This window comes from Taudactylus pleione, unplaced genomic scaffold (assembly GCF_031769625.1).
Source record: "Taudactylus pleione unplaced genomic scaffold, aTauple2 ptg000977l, whole genome shotgun sequence".
Lineage (NCBI taxonomy): Eukaryota > Metazoa > Chordata > Amphibia > Anura > Myobatrachidae > Taudactylus > Taudactylus pleione.
Genome location: NW_028285378.1, coordinates 391,631 through 415,196, shown reverse-complemented (window position 1 = coordinate 415,196; position 23,566 = coordinate 391,631). Strand labels below are relative to the sequence as shown.

The 23,566-nt window shown below is 45.8% G+C and overlaps 1 protein-coding gene across 2 annotated transcripts in view; it reads right to left on the bottom strand.

The window, feature by feature from the left end:
* Positions 1-23,566, bottom strand: part of SLC49A4 (solute carrier family 49 member 4) — a 59,544-nt gene that overhangs the window by 23,334 nt on the left and 12,644 nt on the right. For both annotated transcript variants that reach the window (XM_088460730.1, XM_088460731.1), the window contains exons 2-6: positions 15,359-15,452; positions 14,775-15,040; positions 10,967-11,096; positions 8,048-8,156; positions 1,233-1,300 (exon numbers count right to left, since the gene is read on the bottom strand). In XM_088460730.1, the coding sequence (XP_088316856.1) occupies positions 1,233-1,300; positions 8,048-8,156; positions 10,967-11,096; positions 14,775-15,040; positions 15,359-15,452 (667 nt within the window). The remainder of the gene's footprint in view (positions 1-1,232; positions 1,301-8,047; positions 8,157-10,966; positions 11,097-14,774; positions 15,041-15,358; positions 15,453-23,566) is intronic.

Genomic DNA, 23,566 nt, shown 5'->3' with positions numbered 1-23,566 from the left:
CTTGGCACTTTATTTTATACTATGTATAGATAGATATCACATATTAAACCAAACACTGCTGCCCAACCATTTGTTGCCATTAGTAAAGTTACCCCTTGACAGAAAATACTGTATTGTATAAATTCACACTTTCAGAGTCCACATATTCTCGCAATACAAGGTAAAGACTTTAACATGTTAAGAACTTCTCAGAAGGTGTTTATGAGGAATACAGTTTAAAGGCAATACAGTAGGACTTCCCACCGTCCTGGAAGTGTGGAGAGGTGGAACTAGTGCTATTTGAAATGTCATTTTTAAAACACTTAGAAACATTGCCCATAACACTGTCAAAAGTTCATATAGAATGATGTTAAATCTCCACTCTTGTCAATGTATAGAAACCTACCTTTACATATGCATTTGTAAATGGTACAATAGACCTTCCCAAACATCTGCATTTATGCTTAAATTATTACATAAAATGGTCTCACCTATTTTAGGACACTTTCTAAACTCTATCATTACTTTTTAGCACATTGAAACAGCAGTGCCATCCAGATCTCACACCCCGATACTAATCCCTCTTCCCAGGAAAAGCAAAGATCATCATCATCTATTTTAAAGGTGCCACAGTTTCCGCAGCACCGTACAGGGAAAACACAAAAACAAAGAAACTGATATAACAATAGTGCAATGACCGTAAATTGACATAACTGTGGCACAATACAGAATAAAAACTGATGAATTATGTATGACGCAGACAAAGGCGAGGGTTGGGTTACTCACTTAACGGTGAGACTATTCCCAGTGGGGAGTGAGCACACAGGGAGTAGGAGACAAGACAAGGAGAATGACTGAGACTAATCCTGAAGCAAGGATAGTGCTAGGGATGAAACATGAGGCAGGGAGGGCCCTGCACATGAGAGCTTACATACAAAGTATAGGGGTGATCAGTTGGAGTGTGAACTGGGGAGAAGTGTAGGAGTGGGAAGGAGGGAGTAAGAGAGAAGAAGAAGGAGGGATGGTAGGCTCTGATGAAGAGGTGTGCTTTTAGTGTATGTTTGAAGGGGGGAAAGCTAGTCTTGGAGAGGAAGCGAGTATCAGAGATGAGGTGCTGAGTGCAAGAAGTCTTGGTAACAGAAACATGAAATGTAGCTCACTCAGCTTGATACACAGGTCTACACATCACCTTAAACTTGTATTATAAACAACATTAAACCTCATTCATGTTTAGGTTATCATGAAACGCTTACCTTCCTACTGCTATTCCCACAAAACAACCGCCCACAACTGACCAGAATCCTATCCAGCCGGCATCTACCTGCAACAGACAACAAACCTTATGCTTCTGCATGTGTAACATTTATTAGGACTAGGTGTGTGAAACATGGCGTCACCTCCGCAATCTCAAAAAGTTTTTCAAGTTGCTAAATAACAGGAGATATGGTAAGAACTTACCTTTGTTATCTCTGTTTCTACGAAGTCCATAGGGTCCACAGGGTTGACCTTGGGGTTATAGCTGGAACAGGATCCATGGGCACCACACAGTTAAGCTTTTAGCTCCCAGGATGCACTTGGGTCCTCCTCTATACCCCGCTCCCGAGCCACAGGCACCTCAGTTGGTAAGCAGCCTAGGCCGGAGGAGAATATGGAACAGAGAGAAGGAAGACTGGAACACACAAGAAACCATACTCACAGCAATAGGAGACGGAAAACCGGTGACCAGCCACACAGCCCATTTGAAGCCAGGTGCGTCAGGGCGGGCGCCCTGTGGACCCTATGGACTTCGTAGAAACAGAGATAACAAAGGTAAGTTCTTACCATATCTCCTGTTTTCTACTTCAGGGTCCATAGGGGGTCCACAGGGTTGACCTTGGGGATGTCCCAAAGCAGTTCAACTAAGGGCGGGGACGCTCCTGTGCTGAAAGGAGCACCCGGCGCCCAAAGGAAGCATCCTGAGAGGCGAAGGTGTCAAACGCATAGAACCTCAAAAACGTTTGAATAGAAGACCAAGTGGCCGCCTTACACAGCTGAACAGCAGAAGCGCCACTTCTAGCAGCCCAAGAGGGACCCACAGAACGAGTGGAATGAGCCTTAACAGAGGCTGGCACAGGTAAACCCTCTTGTGCATAAGCCTCACAAATAACGGAACGAAGCCAACGGGCTAACGTTTGTTTGTTGGCAGGCCAACCCCTCTTGTGAAAACCAAAGAGGATAAACAAGGAATCAGACTTCCTAACCGAAGCCGTCCGGTCTACATAAATTCTAAGCGCCCGGACCACATCTAAGGAAGTCTCACCAGCTGAAAGATCAGGGGACTGAAAAGCTGGTACAACAAGTTCCTGATTAATGTGGAACTTCGAGACCACTTTGGGCAAAAACTCAGGACGAGTGCGGAGCACCGCTCTGTCCTGGTGAAAAATCAGGAAAGGAGGGCGACAGGAAAGCGCCCCCAATTCAGACACCCTCCTGGCCGAAGCAATTGCCAGGAGAAAAACCGTCTTAAATGTCAGCCACTTGAGCTCCACCGCCTCAAAAGGCTCAAACGGAGGACCCTGCAGGACCCGTAGCACCACCGCCAAGTCCCAAGGAGCCACAGGAGGCACAAAGGGAGGCTGGATCCTGAGAACACCCTGGAAAAAGGTGTGAACGTCTGGTAGTATTGCAATCCGCCGTTGAAACCACACGGACAAGGCGGACACATGAACCTTCAGAGATGCAAGGCGTAAGCCGAGATCCAATCCTGACTGAAGAAATTCCAAGATCCTGGAAACTCTGAACACCTGAGGATCATAATGTCTGGACTCACACCACTGAAAGTAAGTGTGCCACACTCTGTGATAAATCCGTGCTGAAGCAGGCTTGCGTGCCCTGAGCATGGTACCAATAACCGAACTGGAGAAGCCCCGAGACCTCAAGACGGCTGTCTCAAGAGCCACGCCGTCAAAGACAGCCGACCCAGATCCGGGTAAAGGCAGGGCCCCTGAGACAACAGGTCCCGACGCTGAGGAAGAAGGTACGGAGCGTCGATGGAGAGGCTCCTGAGATCGGAGTACCAAGGACGTCTGGGCCACGCCGGAGCTACCAGCACGAGCATGCCGCCGTCCTGCTTGAATTTCCGCAGAACCCGAGGAAGCAGGGATAGCGGAGGAAACAGATACGCCAGGTGAAACGTCCATTTCACCGACAGCGCGTCCACCAGACTTGCGCCTGCGTCTCTTGTCCTTGACCCGTAAACGGGCAACTTGTGATTGTGACGGGAGGCCATCAAGTCCAGCTCCGGCAGTCCCCACCTGTCCACGAGTAGCTGAAACACCTCTGGGTGAAGCGACCATTCCCCGGGATGCACGTCGTGACGGCTGAGGAAGTCCGCCTCCCAATTGAGGACTCCGGGGATGAAGACCGCCAAGATCGCCGGAATGTGACCCTCCGCCCAAGTCAGGATACGAGACACCTCCGACATCGCTGCCTGACTGCGAGTTCCGCCTTGGTGGTTGATATACGCCACCGTGGTGGCGTTGTCGGACTGCACCTGTACCGCCCTTCCGTGAAGAGCGGGGCCGGACGACTGCAGGGCCCTGTATACTGCCCGCAGTTCCAGGATGTTGATGGGGAGAAGTGCTTCTTCCGCTGACCAACGACCCTGAAGCGACAAAGAGCCGGTCACTGCCCCCCAACCCCGGAGACTGGCATCCGTCGTGAGCAGGACCCAGTCCGGGATCCAAAATGGGCGCCCCTCGACCAGATGAGCTGTCTGAAGCCACCAAGCCAAAGATTGCCGAACGTCCGGAGACAACACCAGCACCTGAGAGCGGATCCGGTGAGGTAACCCGTTCCATTCTGATAGAATCAGCCCCTGCAGGGGCCGGGAATGGAACTGGGCAAATTCCACCATGTCGAATGTCGACACCATGGACCCCAGAACTCTCATAGCCGAATGGACCGACAGACGGCAACGGCTCAGGCAACTGTGTATCCGCAGCTGTAGGGAGGCGACCTTCTCCGGAGTCAGGAAGATCCTTTGCTGACGCGAATCCAGCAGGGCTCCCAAATGAACCATCCGCTGTGATGGAATCAGGGAGGACTTTTTCCAATTTATCAACCACCCGTGTGCTTGCAGGCAAGCGATCGTCAGGTGGAGATGTTGAAGCAGTACCTCCGGGGAGCTCGCCAGCAACAGGAGGTCGTCCAGATACGGCAGCTGCCGTACATTCTGGTTCCGAAGATGTGCGGCCATGACCGCCATAATCTTCGTGAACACCCTTGGTGCCGTGGAGATACCAAAGGGTAGCGCCCGGAACTGATAGTGGTGTTGAAGGATAGCGAACCTCAGATACCGCTGGTGTGAAAATGCTATCGGAACATGGAGGTAGGCGTCCTGGATGTCCAGGGACACCATGTAATCCCCCGGTTCCATCGCCAGAATGATGGAACGTAACGTTTCCATCCTGAACTTGGGAACTCTGAGGAATTTGTTCAGAGACTTCAAGTTGAGGATAGGGCGATGAGAACCATTGGGTTTCTGCACCAGAAACAGAGACTAATAATACCCCGTCCCTCGTGATAGAGGAACGGGAACAATGACCCCTGCTTTCAGCAAGGACTCTATAGCCTCCTGAACCTGTAACGCCTTGGTCTTGTCCTGAGAAGGACTTGTGCAGAAAAACTGGTGGGGTGGTCTGTGCCGAAAAGACAGGGCGTACCCCTGGGAGACCACTTCTCGAACCCAGGCATCCGTGGTGGTATTGTGCCAGCACTGGGCAAATAGAAGAAGTCGGCCTCCCACTCTGAGGTCCCCCAGAGGGAGGGCCGTCCCATCAGGCCGCAGGTTTATCTTCCTGCTTGGAAGAAGGGCGCCGAGCACTCCAGGCTTGCTTCTTGGGTTTAGAGGCAGTCTTACTCGCAGACTGTCTCGGGAAGGACTGACCTTTCGCCTTACCCTGAACCCGAAAGGAACGAAAAGCCGAACTCCGAACCTTAGCAGGCAGTGCCGCCGAAGGGAGGAAGGCCGACTTGGATTTAGCCAGGGTGTCCACTATTTTGTCCAAGTCCGGACCAAATAGTAATTCCCCATTGAACGGTAAGGCCTCCAGACCCTTCTTTGAATCAGAGTCCGCTCTCCAGAACCACAACCACAAGGATCGGCGGCCAGACACCGCTGCAGCCGATACCCGCGAGGTCAGCAGACTAGCATCTAAAGAAGCTTCACCAATGTAAGAAGCAGCGTCCCTCACTTGTCCCAACAACGCCCGCTGGACATCCGGAGCGTCGTCTGGGAAGGTATCTTCCAATGCATTGGCCCACCCCTCAATGGCCTTGGCCACCCAGGAGATGGCCATGGACGGTCGGGCCACCGCCCCGGAGAGGGAGTAAATAGACTTTAAGCAAGTCTCAACTTTCCTGTCCGTGGGATCCTTCAGCGAGGATATCGACGGTAATGGTAAGGTGGCGCCCCGAGTTAAACGGGTGACATGGGAATCCACCGCCGGTGGAGTTTCCCATTTTTTACAATGTGCCTCAGGGAAGGGGTAATTAGAAGCCAACCGCTTCTGAGGAAGGAATCTCTTACTGGGCGCCTGCCAAGCTACCGCCATATGATCCGTCAACTGATCCGACAGGGGAAACACTGCAGAAGCCACCTTAGTTTTTTTGAAACTAGGAAACTTCGACTTAGGAACCGGTGCCTCATCCTCTATAAGAAGAATAGCTCGCACCGCCCTAACTAGTGCTCGCACATTAATGGACGACTTGGTATCCATTTCCTGGACCGAGGCGTCCGAGTCAGTGTCATCAGGGACCTCCCCATCATCTGAGGAACCCTCTGAGTCCGATACCTGAGCAGCCAGTGTCATGAGTGGGCGTTTTGAAATCCTAGAAGGTATGTCAGTCTGCAACATTGACTGAAAAGCCGAGGAAGCGGCCGCCAAATTTTGCACGGAGTTGGAGAGCACATCCACCCATGGTGGAGGAGTCGCCATAGGGTCCTGAAAAGGTACCACAGGCTGCTGCGGCACAGGGGAAGCCTGTATATACATAGGCAACCCCGCATAGGGACCTACTGATTGAGACCCAGGAGGACTCCGCAATAACTGCGGGACACCCGGAGAATGGCGGATGGTCGGCTGGGGCACCGCCCTAGTAGGGAGAGCAGTCGGGACCGACAGACGGTCCGCAATAGACACCAGCACTTGAGAAAACATCGCCCACGGTGGTTCCTGCGCCAGAGAAGGTCTGGATGGGCCAGGAGCCACCTGGCATCGACTACACAGGCCATCCTGTGACAAATCCTCCCTATCTACTCCTGCAGAACAGCATCCGCAGGAGGCCAACACCAGAGCCACTGAGCGCTCAACCTCCTCGTCTGACATGACAGAATATATTATATATCTGGCACCAGGGTAGAAGTAAAACGCACTCACCGGTGTGCTGAACAACAGCCCACAATATGGCACTGAGTAGCACACAACTGTATGTGACGGACCTCACAAATACGTGATCTATATAAGTGAGGTCAGTAGAAACGCCCCTCCCCCACACACCTGTAGGGCTTGTAGGAGAAGTAAAGGGATAGGTATAAGCTGACAGTAAGTAGAAAATAAGCACAGACGGCAGCACTAGCAATAGTCACATACCATGCAGGAAGATATACTCACTGCACCTTTACACTACAATCAACCTGCCCAGATTCAGTGTCTGGGAGGGCTATAGTGCTGTGTACGCTGTCCTTAATCAGGGGAGAGGTACACAGGGGGACCGGTCCGCGTGCTCCCTGAGATCTGCGCTGCCACTGGGAAAATGGCCGCTGGAGACCTCAGAGGAGGAGTGGCCGTGTAACTGCAGCTCAGCGACGCCAGACTGCGTGCTGAAAGGCGCGCTGAGCTGAGGGGAGGAGCCGCTGACAGGGAAGGCTTCCTCCCCTGGCTGGCCATAACCCCAGGGATGCTGGCTTCCCGCTTGCCCCTTTATCCCTGGTGGTCTAGTGGTCCCACGGGTTATGGGGGGGCCCGCCGCCACTGCCAGCAGCCTCCGGTCTGTCCCCAGGACCGGGGGCTAAAGAACTGCATTTAAGGCATTCCGCGCGCCGCCGCTAGCCAGCGACGCGCGGCTTACCTGAATCCCCGGCGACTCCGGCAGCAGTCCTGGGAGGTAGACAGAGTCCGGCTAGTACGGACTCTGCCCTCCCGCCGCGATCCCCAGATCAGTACTGGCGTCGCGGCGCCAGTCGGGGATCAGAGCGGCAGCGTGGGCGTCTGTACAGACAGCCCTTCGCTGCCGTCTGTAGTAAAAAGATTAAAATAAATAAAATCTAACTTAAAATAAAAAGCTTCTGGGGGCTGCTCCTGCAGCCCCCCTGCGCGGTGACCGACTCCGGCCGGGCACCAGCTTACACTGAGGTGCCTGTGGCTCGGGGGCGGGGTATAGAGGAGGACCCAAGTGCATCCTGGGAGCTAAAAGCTTAACTGTGTGGTGCCCATGGATCCTGTTCCAGCTATAACCCCAAGGTCAACCCTGTGGACTCCCTATGGACCCTGAAGTAGAAATAAAAGTGACAAATGACATATTGAAACATCAGTAAAACATCCTGACACTTGTGGGAAGTAAATTTATTTGAAATAATTGGAATAAGTTTTAAACTAAAAATGATTACAAGATTTATGAGGATGAACCACTAGGAAGTTTATTCCAACTACTAGATGGAAACAATATTTCCCAATAATGGTCATTTAGGAATGGATTCAAGAGGAAACCTTTATGGAAACTGATCCGCAAATAAAGACAGAATGGGGAATATATATTCCATTGTAACCTCACATGATGAGTGCTAGACAGATTTCTGGCCATTACAGTATGGAACCCTTACTTGCACCTCATAGCATAGCAAATATTAGCCTGAATTACAGAGCGTTCCACCTGTAATATCATACAGTAATACTTACATTACTGCTTATGTTCAGGTCTCTACATGGATAGTACTGTAGGAAATACAGGCTGACATGGGAGAAGTATAAATCTTCACAAAACACAGTAAGTAACACACATGGAGCAGGTTCATCATGGTCATCCTTACCTGGCTGACGTTGACATGAGATAAAATCAGATCCAAAACTCCAGACCACCCAGCGTAGAATCCTAGGGGAATAGCATAAGCCAGTGCGATCATTAGGAAGCGCACATTACTGAAAGAAAGCAGATTGGCATTATGAGACAGACAACATGGACTTCCTATCACGGGACCACTAATGTGACATTTTACAGACATTAAAATAGGAAAATATTGTGATAACCAAAAGTGATACTTCAAATAAATATGACCAATTTTCAAACATTAAAAAAAAAAAAAAAAAAAAAAAAAAACAGAACATAGCGTCAATTTAAAGGTACAGTCTTTTTCAGAACAACAGCATCATCAGAGTATTATTGCCATGGCTTCGCACAGGAGCAATTTAATCTCGACACTGCCCCCTGCATCTCTTAACAACCTATGCAGTGTCACCACAGTACCCTGCTTTTCACCACAACTCCCCCTGCTGCTGCTCTGCAGCTGGCTGGGGTGCGGCCACTGGGATGTGCTGGGAAGGACAGGAGGATCATGGATGAGAGACTTGTATTGCAGCTACAGTGAGCATTATCAGCAGCATGTCCTCGGCGCTGGGGCACCTGTGTATATATCCGCAGCCTCCATGCGCACCCCTCCCTAGCTGCCGAACAGGGCCATGAGAAATGTCCTCTTTGTACCCTGCTTCCTCATCATGGTGCACCTGTCTGAGAACAGCGCTGACTGTAAATTATGCAGAGGCATAGCAGGGGCTGTGTGCAATCACGCAGGACCCATTCTGCACATGTGCAGATTCCAGTTAATCGTGAATCTGCATTCAGCATTGCACGGCTGAATCAGGCCCTAGATCTCTCTTCACCTGTATCTGATCATCATGTCTTCAAACTGAAATCATATCTAAAAATCACCGCTTACATTGTGCTATAATAATTTATAGGTATATAATGCAGAACTTGCCTATCGAAAGGTATAGTAATACTTGAGTACAATTCATTTTCATGATCTTTTAAACTGCATTTTATATTTATATTTACATCATTAATAGACAAGGCAGGTAGCCAGATACGGAGATAAGTCTGAGTTAAAGCAAACTAGTCACCTACAGCCATTGAAGGCAGCCACTGTGAGTGTGGTACCAATGTTCGGCCCATCAGCAATACAAGAAGTCTCAGGCAGAATAGTGAACTTACTGGCTGCATTGGGTTTAATCCACAGAGCGTAGACAACAGCTATGAATCTACCATTGTTATGTCAAAAGCAGCAGCAGATTTTTGCATTAAAACTAATGCCACCAATAGCTATCTCGCCGGAAATACGTTGATGCCCACAAATCGCTTGCTATTACAATTGGGCCGATAGTTGCAAATTACAGTAAAAGGGAATAAATTAATTTTACTAGTCTGAATTCTTCTTTATTTACCTGAATGAGCAGGTAAAAATCTAAAGTAAGTGAATCCTGTAGGTCACTTACAGATTGGCTTTCAGTTGTCTCTATAGATTAGCAAATCTATTGCAACTGCAGCAACCTCAGCACCCAGAGACATTCATCGCATTACAAGCGACATTTCTCAAAATGTTGGAAGGTTTTATCGGTATTGTGCTCTATGTAAGCACACATTACAAATCAAAGACCGTGTCAGACTGATTTTGTGTTAAATAAGCAATTGTTACCCATACAAATCATTAGAATGAATACTCCAGGGAGTCCTGGCACAATTCGGCTTCCACACATAATTCTAACGATACATAAAACAAACTAATATCTGAAACACAAATCCCAGCAAATGCGTTCTGCTGGCTCTAGACTTTAGGGAAATAAATGTTATCAGGAATACATGACAGAGTGGAACAGTGTAAACAAACGCAATCAGAACAAAAGGACCTGAAAACAGGAATAGAATAATTTACCTACGAAACTCAACCCCTTAATGATAGAGAACAGACAGATTAGTAGGACACATAGCACTTTTCTGCTTCCTTTATGGATGCTTGTAGGGGGATGGGTACGGGATGCCGATGCTCGGGATCCAGGCAGTCAGAATCCAGATGCCGGCATGCCCACAGGGTTAGAATACAGACACCTGGCAGTCAGTATTTTTGCGAATGCACAGTTGTAAAGAGTCACTCAACTACGTGAATGTCAGTATTGTGTGTGGCTCGGAATCTGGCCCATATTGGGCATGCTGCATGCACATCCAGCAGATTTTCCTTTGCCTTGCACGTGCTCATGAGACACTGGAGGATGACAAGACCCTCAACTGATTATACAGCATACATACTCTGGGGGATAATTCTATTGTTTGAGACACTCAAAGCTCCTGGCTAAGTGACCGGGAGCTATTCAATTCTATTCCCTTATTTCAGATTTCTGCTCACTCCCCCATTATGTGCGAAGAGAAATCCACAATAAATAGGGCTTTTGGTGCCTTAAATGCAGTGCATCCGTTTTTTAGGCACTTTAACTTTATAGACAGGAGAAGCCGCATTACACAGCTAATCCCCTGCATTTTGGGCGCTACATCTATGATAAATGATGGGCGCTCAAAAACATTTGAATCGCTCACATCACTTAGCAGGGAGCTCTGGTGATGATAAAAAAAAAAAAAATTTAATTCCCCTCTGCATTGTATTCATGTCCTCCAGCACAATACAGAGCTTCCCACATGTTTTGAAAGCTTAGTAACTAGTTTCATAAATTTTCACATCTGATACCGGCCCAGCGCTTATAGCACTACATTATACATTGCCAGCGATAGTTGGTAGGGTGAGGAAAGTGTACAACGTTACTTCTCTATCATATTAAGCAATACTACATTCGTGCTCACCAAAGCCCATAATTAATTATAATTATTAGGAAAATAAACATTAAAATGATGCCACCACTGGTAAATCAGTGGAATATAATGTATATGAAGTTTATGCAGAACTCACCCAAGCATCTTTCCGATACTGCTCCTGTAACTTAGTCTGCGAGCAGCGGCAGCAATACTAGGGGGAACCGGGGGATGGGAAGGGAAATAGGCCAAAACAGCTGCAAAGACCACAGCGATTATTCCAAACTCTGCAATTAAAGAAGTATTACTAGTTATACACATTAGTCCTTCATTGATTTCTGAGTTATATGTCAGTCTCACAATCTGCAGGAACGCAGGTGCCATGATTACACCCCAAATTCTGCCCAGACCCAACTAGTCCTGGTATAGGTCAGTTGTATGATTACTCCATATAGAACAGATCTGCTATTATTACACTACATTACTCAGGACAATTACAGCCAGAAAACACACTGAAGGGATGACTCAACAACTAACCTCCCAAGTTTTGTTTAAACTAAATATTAGGAATTTAAAATATAAAATATTCTGATTTAGCATTAAAATAACCAAGTCTGCTGCCATGCTGAACTAGCCGGATATCCCAACTACAGCAACACCATATTTGCCCATTTTCTACAAGGTATAATGAACATATACACCCAGAAAGTTAAAGTAAAATTAAGGATATATAGAAGCAAAGCATCTGCGTGTACATCTTAGGGATGTAGAAAAGAAAATATAGTCAGTAGTGGATGGATAGACCAGTTGCTTATTGGTGTTCTGCGCCCACAACCCCAGTAAGATGCGTCTGTGCCACATAGGATGGGTTATGTAACTTACAGGTGCTGGGAACGCATCTTAAGTTTTTCTTGTTTTGCTTTTAAATCAGTCTTATTTGAACTTTGATAAGCCAACTGGCAGAAGATCAATAGTATGTGTAATCATTTAATGCACAGAGATATTGGGAAAGCTATACTAGCTCCACACCATCCGACTAATCTAAAAATCATTGTTGTAACACTTCTTTGAATATTATGAACTGTATAAGGGGATACCCAGGCACTGAGGTTCTGATTGGGTAAGCAGCTAGTTTGAGGTTTTGTCTTCCCTCCATTAATATAGAAATACAAAAATACCAAGACGACTCAGTAGACAGCGATTGAACCCTATTTTTCGGATTGCATGTAATGGGTGCCAGATCGTGTATATCTCTCGCAAGATATGTAAACCAGGAGACCATGCCACGTGCAGCCCCTGTGTGGCTGTATCTGGTGTGACCATTAGTATTAGTACGGTACACAATGTTTCGTAGTGAGACCTAGCCTCTTAGGTGAAATAAGGTGAGTATGCTTGGCACATGATAATCAAAATCACAAAAATTTGTAATGTAAGTATTAAATTAAGCTTACTGAATGAATAAAATCACTAACAAGAATATAGAAATCTAGTGTTCAATGCTCATATAGTTCCAACAGTAAGCACTCCTAAACTACATATGTGTGTAATTAAAGGTCCTAAATATTGCTTCTGGCAGGCATCCAATAAGTCTATTCTATGTGCTCTGTAGAAGCACTATAGCAGCTGTGCTATAACTGTCCCTAAACCCTAAGTTCTTCCAAGTTCAAATGGTCCTGTGTTGTGCCCCAGAGTCCCGTGAGTCCACTCTATTAATGCATGTAGGTGAAGACAATCAGTGGGGTTTCCCAGGTGATCTTCGGGGCAGAGCAAGGAGCAATGGGCTTTTCAGTGGATAACAAAGTGACCACGGCCTTAGCTGCCTGATCGGGGCTGACCCAGCGGTACTCTGCCTCGTTAGAAGCACCTCCCGCTGTGGCCGTGCCCCTAGGACAACAACCGCCTAAGGAGGGAATTGCTCCGGTTCAGGTCTGATGGACATTTTACCGTGCACTCCCTCCACTATGAAGGGACTCACCATACATCCACAGGTTGAGCACACCGTGATCACTCGGCAAGCTGGTGCCCTCCTTCGCTCCGGTGTCTGTGTCCTTTGCCGTCTAACTTCTGGTACGGCTGCGATGTCCTGTTAAACGCGCGCTTCTGGGTCACGTGATCTTGTTTTGCAGGGTTTGCTGATCGGGTCTGTGGCTATTTTAACATGTTTCAGTCCTTCTTTGGACCTTCCTCTGGGAGATAAGCACTGATCTCCCAGAGGAAGGTCCAAAGAAGAACCGAAACGCGTTGGGAGCATAGCACTCACTTACAGCAATAACTTTAAAATAACCACAGACTATTGGCAAACACTGCAGAACAAGGTCACGTGACCCAAAAGCGCCCCAACAACAAGACATCGCAGCCGCACCAGAAGTCAGACAGCAAAGGACACAGACACCGGAACGAAAGAGGGCACCAGCTGCACGAGTGAGCACGGCGTGCTCAACCAGTGGGTATAAGCAAAATCCCTTCATAGTAGAGGGAGTGCACGGTAAAATGTCCATCGGACATGAACAACTCCCTCCCTAGGCGGTTGTTGTCCTAGGGGCACGGCCACAGCGGGAGGTGCTTCTAACGAGGCAGAGTACCGCTGGATCAGCCCCGATCAGGCAGCTAAGTCCGTGGTCACTTTGTTATCCACTGAAAAACCCACTGCTCCTCGTTCTGGCCCGAAGATCACCCGGGCAAACCCACTAGCTGACTGACTTCACCTGCATGCATTAATAGAGTGGACCCACGGGACACTGGGCATACCACAGAACTTTGTGAACTTGGAAGAACTTAGGGTTTAGGGACAGTTATAGCACAGCTGCTATAGTGCTTCTACAGAGCACATAGAATACTTATTGGATGCCTGCCAGAAGCAATATTTAGGACCTTTAATTACACACATATGTAGTTTAGGAGTGCTTACTGTTGGAACTATATGAGCATTCAACACTAGATTTCTATATGCTTGTTTGTGATTTTATTCATTCGGTAAACTTCATTTAGTACTTATATGACTATTTTTTGTGATTTTGTTTATCATGTGCCAAGCATACTCACCTTATTTCACCTAAGTGGCTAGGTCTCACTACGAAACACTGTGTACCGTACTAATGCTAATGGTCACACCACAAACAACCACACAGGGGCTGCACGTGGCATGGTCTCCTGATTTACATATTTTGTGAGAGATATACATGATCTGGCACCCATTACATACAATCTGAAAAATAGGGGTCAAGCGCTGTCTACTGAGTCTTCTTGGTGTTTTTGTATTTCTTTCAATATTAGAGGGGAATCAGGAGAGATTGTTTTTTTACGGTTATCCGTTTTCTTTTCTTTTATGGTCAGTAAATTTACTGATGATTAACTTGCAAATAAAATGGCATTAAGCTGTTAGGAGGAGAGTTTTACCAATGAGCATCTGGATTTTGCAGCGTAACACTTAATAAAAAGTTAGCTTAAGAACACTTGTTACCTTTATAGAATGGATTCAGTCATTTTGGGGAATGCACTAACATTCCAGAGAACTCAAAATCTCAATATAGAAGGAACTAGTGGTATCACTGAAGTGCAAAGTGCCTTATGCCTCTGTGATGTCACTAGTTCCTGATGAATGGAGGTACAGAGGATTAGGTCAGCCCTCACAATGACTGTTGGCACTGTAATTGTATTAGTGATTGAGTCTCCCAAGCACAGGGGATTCAGCCATTGTGTGGCATGGAACAATTCATTAGGACAAAATTACTGATATGGCACATTCATTCCTAATCAATTAACTGGCTACATGCTCAGGACTATTGTCCACGGAATGGCTGCATCCACTGTAAGGTGCAGGTCCCAACCAGGGTTGACTGCTTCAGGGGCCATCACATTGCTCCCGAATGTTGCTGGAGCAATGGCATTAAACAGTTAATTTAAGAATTAATAAACAGTGTAAAATTACTAATATTAGCAAAGAAATGTGTTATGCAGATAATTACCGGCATACATCACCGCCTCAATCCGGTCCTTTATTAACCCTGTGTGTCCATTATATAGCAGCTTGCCATAGGTACCATTTGGGGCTGGAACCACTAATGGCCCTACCAAAAATGCACAGGCTCCACCTAGGTAATTAAGCATGGATGCAATGGCAGTGGCCGTAGCGCGCTCATTTGGAGAGAACCACGTTGAAGAGAGGAATGGAGCTGCGTTCATTGCAGTCGGTCCTGCTAATCCATTCAGCAACTGCCCTCCGTGAATGAGTCTGAAAATGAAAGACAACACTGTACACTACACCTCCTTATCCAATATAATACTTTACACCACCATGAACAAGTCAACAATAAAACTTGGAAATTTCCAGATTAGCTGTTAGTTAGCAAGAATGAGGATAGTTATTACAGGTGTGGAGACCGAACACATACAGAGTAATATTAGCTCTCACTTTCACTACAAATACCACACAGTATCTTAATTAGAAAAACATCCAATCATAGATTACAGCAGCTGTCACATTTATACTTCGCAATTTAGGTTTGGAAACTGGCGTTACATTTTCTGCTCACACTGTGAGCTAATGTACCTTCTCCGGAACCATAAATCCGATACAGGAACACATCGCAGACCTGCGCCGACCACCATCAACAACAACGTGAGAAGCACAGTCACGCGTAGACCTGGGAACACAGGAGGTTGTGTTTTATAAGAGCGAGATAGGTCTTAGAAGATCAAAACAGTGGTGTGCTGTAACTTGTAGTGCCGGTGCATGTGAAATGCTTTAAGTAGTAGAATTACACTACTTGTCGATCTCACGATGCCAGCGTTACTAGTGCTTGTCGACAAAGCAACTAAAAACCGCTGTAAGACAAAAACATCACAGTGCTAGGTTATTAAACATTACACCATTTGCACAGAGAAAGGAAAACCAATTTTTGATCTCAGTAAATTTGAAGAGCAACACATGGAAACCCCAGGCTCCTTGTCAGCAGGAAATACAAGTTCATGCAGTGTTGAACAGAGCTAGGTCAGGTATTAAGAATATCTATTAGCTCATGTTGTGAAGCTTTCAAAATGAAAATATTCCATATAATTCCAGTAATGCCTTACTCATGGACACCTAGATTTCTGCAGCAGATTTAGGTTACATTTGGTGGCACCTCTGTGCACAAGCTAAAACCGGTGGCGCCCCATCTCCCTTTCTCGTAAAAAGACAATATTATGAAATGTGTGAATACTGTGTTCTATTGCAAAGTACTCCTTCCACTTGGTGTTGCTCCTACACACTATTTTACCCATGTCTACAGTTGCGTATAGCTGTATGAAGGGATGCAATTTAAATCCTGGCTTTTGGTATGTCAGCGCTCAGAATGCCGGCGTCGGAACCCCGACACCAGTAAGAATCCTGGCGCCAGCATCCCAACGGTAAGTAGTGGGGCTAGGCCAGGGCTTGACAAATCCTGGGGGCCAGGTCGCCATGGCGACCAATTTTTGCTGCCTGGCGACCAGATTTTGCAGGGAGGGCAGAAGCAGACCCTTGTCAGCCCCAGTGCAGATTAGTGTCTGTAGTATTGCAGCAGTCATTTCATGCACAGGAGTGCAGGTGTTGAGAGTCGCCTGCGGTGACTGCTGTGTGTCCGACCTGGCCTGCGCTGGCTTCTCCTGTATGACCCATCCTGCACTGACTCCTCCTCCCTGTCCTGGGCCTGCGCTGACTCCTGCAGTATGTCCCAGTCTGTGCTTATCCTCCTGTACGTCCCGGCTGTCTGCTGTATCCTAACTCCGGCTGCACAGAGCTCTCCGGTAAGAGGGTCTGTGTGTGGCCAGGGATTGCGGAGCAGCTTCAGAGGGATAGTGGTGTGACCACGAGGGGGGCAGCATGGCTTGGTTTGGATTGGCAGCATGGATTGGCTAGTTGCTGAGTAATGTGACCGCGGGGTGGGGGGTTGTGTGCCCGGGGGAAGCTGCACAGCAAAGTCGCTGCAGAGCGGTGGTTTGCCTGGGGGTACCCCCTTCAGTAGTATGGCTGTGGGAGTTGGTTGCCTAGGGGGTAGGTGCTCAGGAATGTGGCCCCAGGGGAGCTGTGCAGGGCCTCCATTTTACTATATCCATTCAACTGCATACATTTTGTGGACTAGAATAGTGTGCATAACAGTTGCATAACACACAGAGCTGTGCTACTCACACGCCCGTAATTTTTACAGATAGGTGTCGGAATCCCAACCCTGACCACCGGGATCCTGAGCGCCAGCATGCCATACCCAACCTTTGTATGAGACATCCCACCATTTAGGTGGACAATCATTACTTCTTATGGGGATGCTGCAACAGTCATGTAAGCTCTATCCCCTATGTTTATGTTCAAATTAATAAATTAAATTACAAATGTAATTAAAACAAAAAATTCCCACACTACCTGGTGTGGTGTGGGTCTAGTATAATACCAATACAATATGTATGTAGAAAGAGAAAACAGACCTCAAAGCCCACAGCGCCCTCACCACAGGGCAATGGGTACTTTACAGTGCACCATCTATTTGTCAGTTATCTTAGCAGAGTGCTGCTGGGGTTAACCTCACCACTTATAGAGGCACTTTCACCTGTTTTCCAACCTAACCTTATAATAAGCAGAAGAGAGAAGTGAACAGCAATAGGCAGAATAAAAGATGCCTTTGTGCAACAGAGAATGGATGTGATTTAAAGCAGGCTTTAGATTTAATTATCTACATAAATACATTTTTAGATGCTTAATGATGCATGGAGATGGAACATTAGTTCTGTACAGATAATGGTCAGCATTACAAACATTTCACAATCATTTCTACATGTCCCATACACAGACCACATTAGTGCATTACAAATCGACAGGACAGTTTACTGGGCGATTTAAAAAAAAAATAATAATAATAATGATATTTATCTATGAGACTATTATACAGCAAAAATATATTTCACTTGATTTGTTAAATAAATAAATTAGGTCATTGTATAATGTCCCTTAGAGCCAAGACTGATCAAGGTGTAAGCACCAGAATATTACTGACTGGTCATCAGGTTATCATAACCAGAATGAAAGTTATAGAACCTGTACATCAGGGGTGGGGAATCTTTTTTCTGCCAAGGGTCATTTAGATATTACTAACATCAGTCGGGGGCCATACCGGCCGCTGTGCCGGCAAATCGACTGTTGACACAGTGTGTACCCAGCTTAAAGGGACACACACAGGATGACAGGTGCCGCCCTCTAAATCCCCAACAGCCCATTACACCTATATAGTTACTGAGCTGCCTTAACTGCATCCTCTCTGTCACGCACACACAGATAGATCGATCTATCACACACACATATACATACTTACACATATTTACTTATTACAATAAATGTAGATCACAAAACAATTGTTAAAATCTTTGGTCGGTGGAAGTGGACTTACAGCTGGAGCGTTCCTGCTTCAGAGGCAGTGACATGGACACCGCTTCCTCGATCACCAGCTGCAATCCGTCCCCAATCAGCTCAGTCACTCGGGTCTCATGGCAAGGGGAAGGCACTGGGTGACTGCATGCATCGTAGAGAAGGCTTATGGAGCCTCCCACTGCGCCGCCAGTACTATGCATGACTGCACTTGAACCGCCAGTGGGTTGGCAAACGGGAAGTCTTGAGTGGCCACTGACAGCCTGGCTGTAATAGGAAAATAGGTTTTTCCTGTGACTGTCTCCAGTCCAGCAGCCCTGCAGATCGTGTGGGGGAAGAGAGCCACAGCTGGCCGGGCCTGATGAAATGGTCTAGCGGGCCGGAGGTTCCCCATCCCTGCTGTACATGGTGCTGCTGAAGGGCTTAATTACTGCAGTCACAGCACAGGTTAGAAAAATAAAATTAACCCCTAATCTACTCAAGCACTAAAAAGGAGGGAGTTCAGCAACTGTATAGCACAGGACACACAAGAATGCTTCTTTAACCTGCACAGGAGGAATAAGGGTTGCCATGATAAGAACAAGGGCACACCAATGGTGTCAAGTCACCCTATAATTTTTTGTACGACTAATCAATACAACTCATTGATCCTGGATCATGTATAATTAAACCCTTTCACAGACCACTAAGAAGGCACTTGACATGCCAGTAGAACATGTAACACTGAGCTTACAGGACAAGAAGTAGGCATGCTGTAGTGCAACAAAGAAATGCAAAAGGAATCGGACGCTTCCACTTTTTTCATTGGACAAATAGAAAGAAAAAAAAAAAAAAAAGTTACTCTTTTCGTAAAAATGAAATCCACTCAATAAAATAAATAAAAATTGTTAGTAACCCCTTGTTGTCATTCCAGGAGCATCAGCTTCCAAATATAACCCATACACAATTTAATAGGAAATGCTCTGTATGTAAGCCAAATTAGAAATGTACAAATAATGATGACTAGATGACTGATAAACAACCATGGATAACTGGCTCAATTATTCCATCATATGTTTCTATATGTATATATTACTGTATAAAAGGTGAATAAAAAGGCATAAACTAGAAACATGTACTGTATTATTAATATGACAGAAACCAGAGTGAAATTCTCCTTTGCATCTCTGGGATTACTGCAAATGGGCATTCTCCTTTGTTAAGAATCCTACCAGGATGAGCTGGGATGTAGCTCATATCTCATCGGTCAGGTTGCCGGCGCTCAGAATGCCAGCTCCGGAATCCCGACACCAGTCAATTCTAGCACCAGTATCCAGATAGTAAGTTTTGGGGTTAGGGTTAGGCATTAGGGTGAGGTTTAGGCTGCGGAGAAGGGGAGTTAGGATTAGGCTGCCAGGGGAAGTGGGGTAGGTTTAGGAGTTGGGTTAGGGTAGTTAGGGCAGGTGTCAGTATTTTAAACATGTCCGGATGTCGGCATCGGGATTCTCAGCCGGCATCCAATACCCAACCCGATGAGCCCTCTATGGAACAATCCCGATTTCCCACCAGGCCTGGATCATAACGTCTTTAAACTTCAAATTTCTCCCTGATGTTGCTACCCTTCACAGTCGCCCAGATTTCACCAGCAATTCAGCCTCCCTTCCTCAGCACACCACCCCACAACACTTGGGTTTCTGTGTCCCCACAAAAATGGGCGTGATGTCCTACTGACTGCGGGTGCAGTTTTACATTTTCACCTGCAACTCGTCGGGAGCGCTACGTCGTTCGCATCGATCATATTATAAGCTATAAAAACACTACATGCTGTAGAAGTTACTAAACAAGTAAGATTTTGCTTGCAAGGTTTATTTAATCAAGTAAAACAAGTAGTTTTATTGTATGTGTCAACTTGGATAAAAAAAAAAAAAAAGTATGATTATTATTGTTAAAATATTGAGATAATGTATTATTGTTGGAGTTTGGTATGTTCAAATAAGAACAAGCCTAAAACATGTTTAGTTTGTTCTTAGCACCAGTATGTTTAACATGCAGACAGTTTTAAAGGTGTTAACTGGAGGTAAGACCCGAAATATTGCTATTTGTGATAACTGACAGCGGGGCTGACACAAATTTACTAGCAAAAATAGGGGCGTACATTACTCACAAGCGTATAGCTGCAGATGTGCTGACCTGTACACATTTCAAGCTGAATACACCAGCACATGTGCCCAGTTTACTAAAAGTCGTCATCATGTGTGCACTTGCAGCTGCCCTATAGCTTAGATGCGAGAAAAATACGTGCGGCTCTGCATTAGCACATATGTGTGTATTCATTTTCTACACATGTGCAGTGCAAATTCCCACAAGATATACTACGCAAGCTGGTGTAGTAGTCACTCTGCATCAGCCCCAGTATGTTTGTGAGTGCAGTAAACTTTTTAACGTGCCACATGCTAAAGGATAACACATTTCTGTATGTCTGCTCATTTACCTCATTACAGTTACTGGATCTTTTAGACACCAATCTGTAACCTGTAACATTCTTGCATTACTGTAGCTTTCGTATATTTTCTTACATTGCATTTCACACACACACACACACACACACTATTTATTTATCTCTGTATTTATAATTGCCGTGCATGGGAATAGGGATAGTATTTTTCAGCGTTTAACGGCCGTAAGTCTTGAGTTGGAAGTTCTATAAATCAGATTAGGGAAATTCTTCATTCTGTGCCCCCTACAACTTCCGGTTAGACAAAGCACCATGTGGTTTTCTTGTCTAGAATGTGCAGGTTGCTGCATTATCAGCCAGCCGACTTTCCATATGACAAGTCACATTAGCGCTATAGCGGGCGACAGCTTCCACAGCCCGCAGATGCCAGGATGTCAGCCCCAGTAGCAGGTTGTCAAGAGTACAAGTGTTTTGTGTATGAGGATAGACAGCTCTCTAATTATCTAACCGGCAACTAGTGAGCCACGCAAACATTCTGAACATGACATGCTGCTGTGATACTAAAAATATATTTACATTTCCAAGTAAGCAATTTCATGTCCCAATATACGTGACAGCACGTTCCATTACAGACAAGCAGAGATGGTTTTACAGCCTGGACACAAACATATAACACACTCAATGTAACTAGCACACGGATTATAGTTTCCTCAAAAACAACCACAAGATTCACCATTGAGCAGGAACTTCTGCATTTTAAAACAAAGCAAGACAGCAGAGCCGCCACTTTCCTCAGTGCACAATGAGCCTTAGTTGTGCCAAGAGTTTAACCCCTGCATGCGTATAAACATCTCTTCTAACTTATATGTCCCCACTGAGTCCATACAGCTCATTTTCATCACAATGTTATACATGTCTAACTGCGGCTCCATATATCTTCATATAATCAGATACATAGGTATGAAATGTTTCCAGACAATATAACTATATATTGGGCCTAACAAGGGAGAGAGAGAGGAGAGAAGCACGTTGCACTTGATTTTTGATACAGCAGAATATTTTAAGTAATAAAACAAATGAAAAACGGCATGGGCAAAAATGATGGGACCCATAACATAATATTTTGTTGCACAACTTTTAGAGACAATCACTGCAATCAGCAATTTCTGTAGCTCTCAATGAGACTTCTGCACCTGTCAACAGCTGGAGCAGTTTGCTCAGGAAGAGTGGATTGATGGGTGCCTTCTCCAGACTGCATGTTTCAGCTCTTTCTACAGATAGTTGATAGGATTCAGATAAGGGATCATAGAAGGCCACTTCAGAATAGTTCAATGTTTTGTTCTTATTCATTATTGGGTGCTTTTTCGCTGTGTGTCTGCAACTGAGACAAAGCATTCAGACACCGGGCAGCATGGGCCCGATTCAGATTTGGGAATAGAGTAATGGTGTGTACACACTAGACAATATGTCGCCTGATCCAGCGGATCGGGCCGACATATCGCCATTGTGTACCCGCTATGATTGACCCTGCGCGCTCCCACAGGGTCATTCATCGCATCGACAGATTGATATGTTGTCCGTCGCATCGTTCATCGGCCGAGTACACACATCGTGCAAGTAATTGTGCAACTTGATAAAACCATGTTGCACTGCAGGTGGGGCAGATTTAAAATGTGCAGAGAATTAGAATTGGGAGGAGTTTGTCCAAACCGAAATCTAAATTGCAATTTACCCCGCATACGAAAATAAAGTATGTATGTACAGTACTTGCACACCTTGCATTGCAACATGGTTTGTCCAGGTACACCATTACTTGCTCCATTTTACTCTATTCCCAAATCTAAGTAAGGCCCTATGTTTGTTCCAGAATGCATTGATAGTCTTGAGCCTTCATTGTGCCCTGCACAGATTCAAGGCACCCTGTACCAGACACAGCAAAGCAGCTCCAAAACATAACAGAGCCTCCACCATGTTTCACAGTAGTTATGGTGTTCCTGAAAGCTTACATTTTTGCGTTTGTGAATTTAGACTTACCAAGGAGCTACAGTTCTGACTCATTTGGCCAAAAGAACATTCTCCCAGAAGCATTGCGGCTAGTCAATATGCATTTTAGGAAACTCCAGTCTAGATTATCTGTTTTTTGGTTTTTTTTAAAGTGCAGTCCTTTTTATGCAGCCCATTATTCACAATAAATGAATGGTGCAATCAGACACTAATGTACCCTGACCCTGGATTTCAGCTTGTATCTCTTTGGAAGTTTTCTTTGGCTCTTTTTCTACCATTCTCTCAATCATTCTGTTTAATATGGGGTCGATTCTCCTCTTGCGGCCGCATCCAGGGAGGTTGGCTACAGTCCCATGGACTTTAAACGGCTTAATAATATTTGTGACTGAAGAAACAAGAACATCAAGCTGCTTGTGGATGGTCTTAGATCTTTAATCTCTAACATGCTTGTTTCATTTTTTTTCTGATGTCCTCAGACAACTCTCTCCTTTGCTTTTTTTTCAGGTCCATGTTTAGTGTGGTGCACACTTTAGGGACAATTCAATTCAGCACAATGCTGAATAGCCCCGGGAAGGTGTTCCCAGAGCTATTCAATTCAGCGCGCTGTTAAGTCTGACTAAACAACTTAAGCCAGAGAATGCCGGTTGCCGCGCCTTAAGCTGGCTGTTTAGTCGCAGTAACTGGCATTCTCCGACTAAAGTGCAGGCCGTGAGCCTGTTACCACCACGCTAATCTGAAAAACAGCATCGCGGCCAGCATTTAAGACAGATATCTGCTCACTCCTCAGGGGGGTTCAAGCAGAAATTTCAGAATTTAATATCCCCATAGGAGACCAAAACACCTCAGTGACTACTTTTCTCTATTTAGAACAGGCTGTATGACTTCTAAAGGAAAGTAAAAATGTGTGATGCTACTTCAAGTCATCATTATCACTATAATTTAAT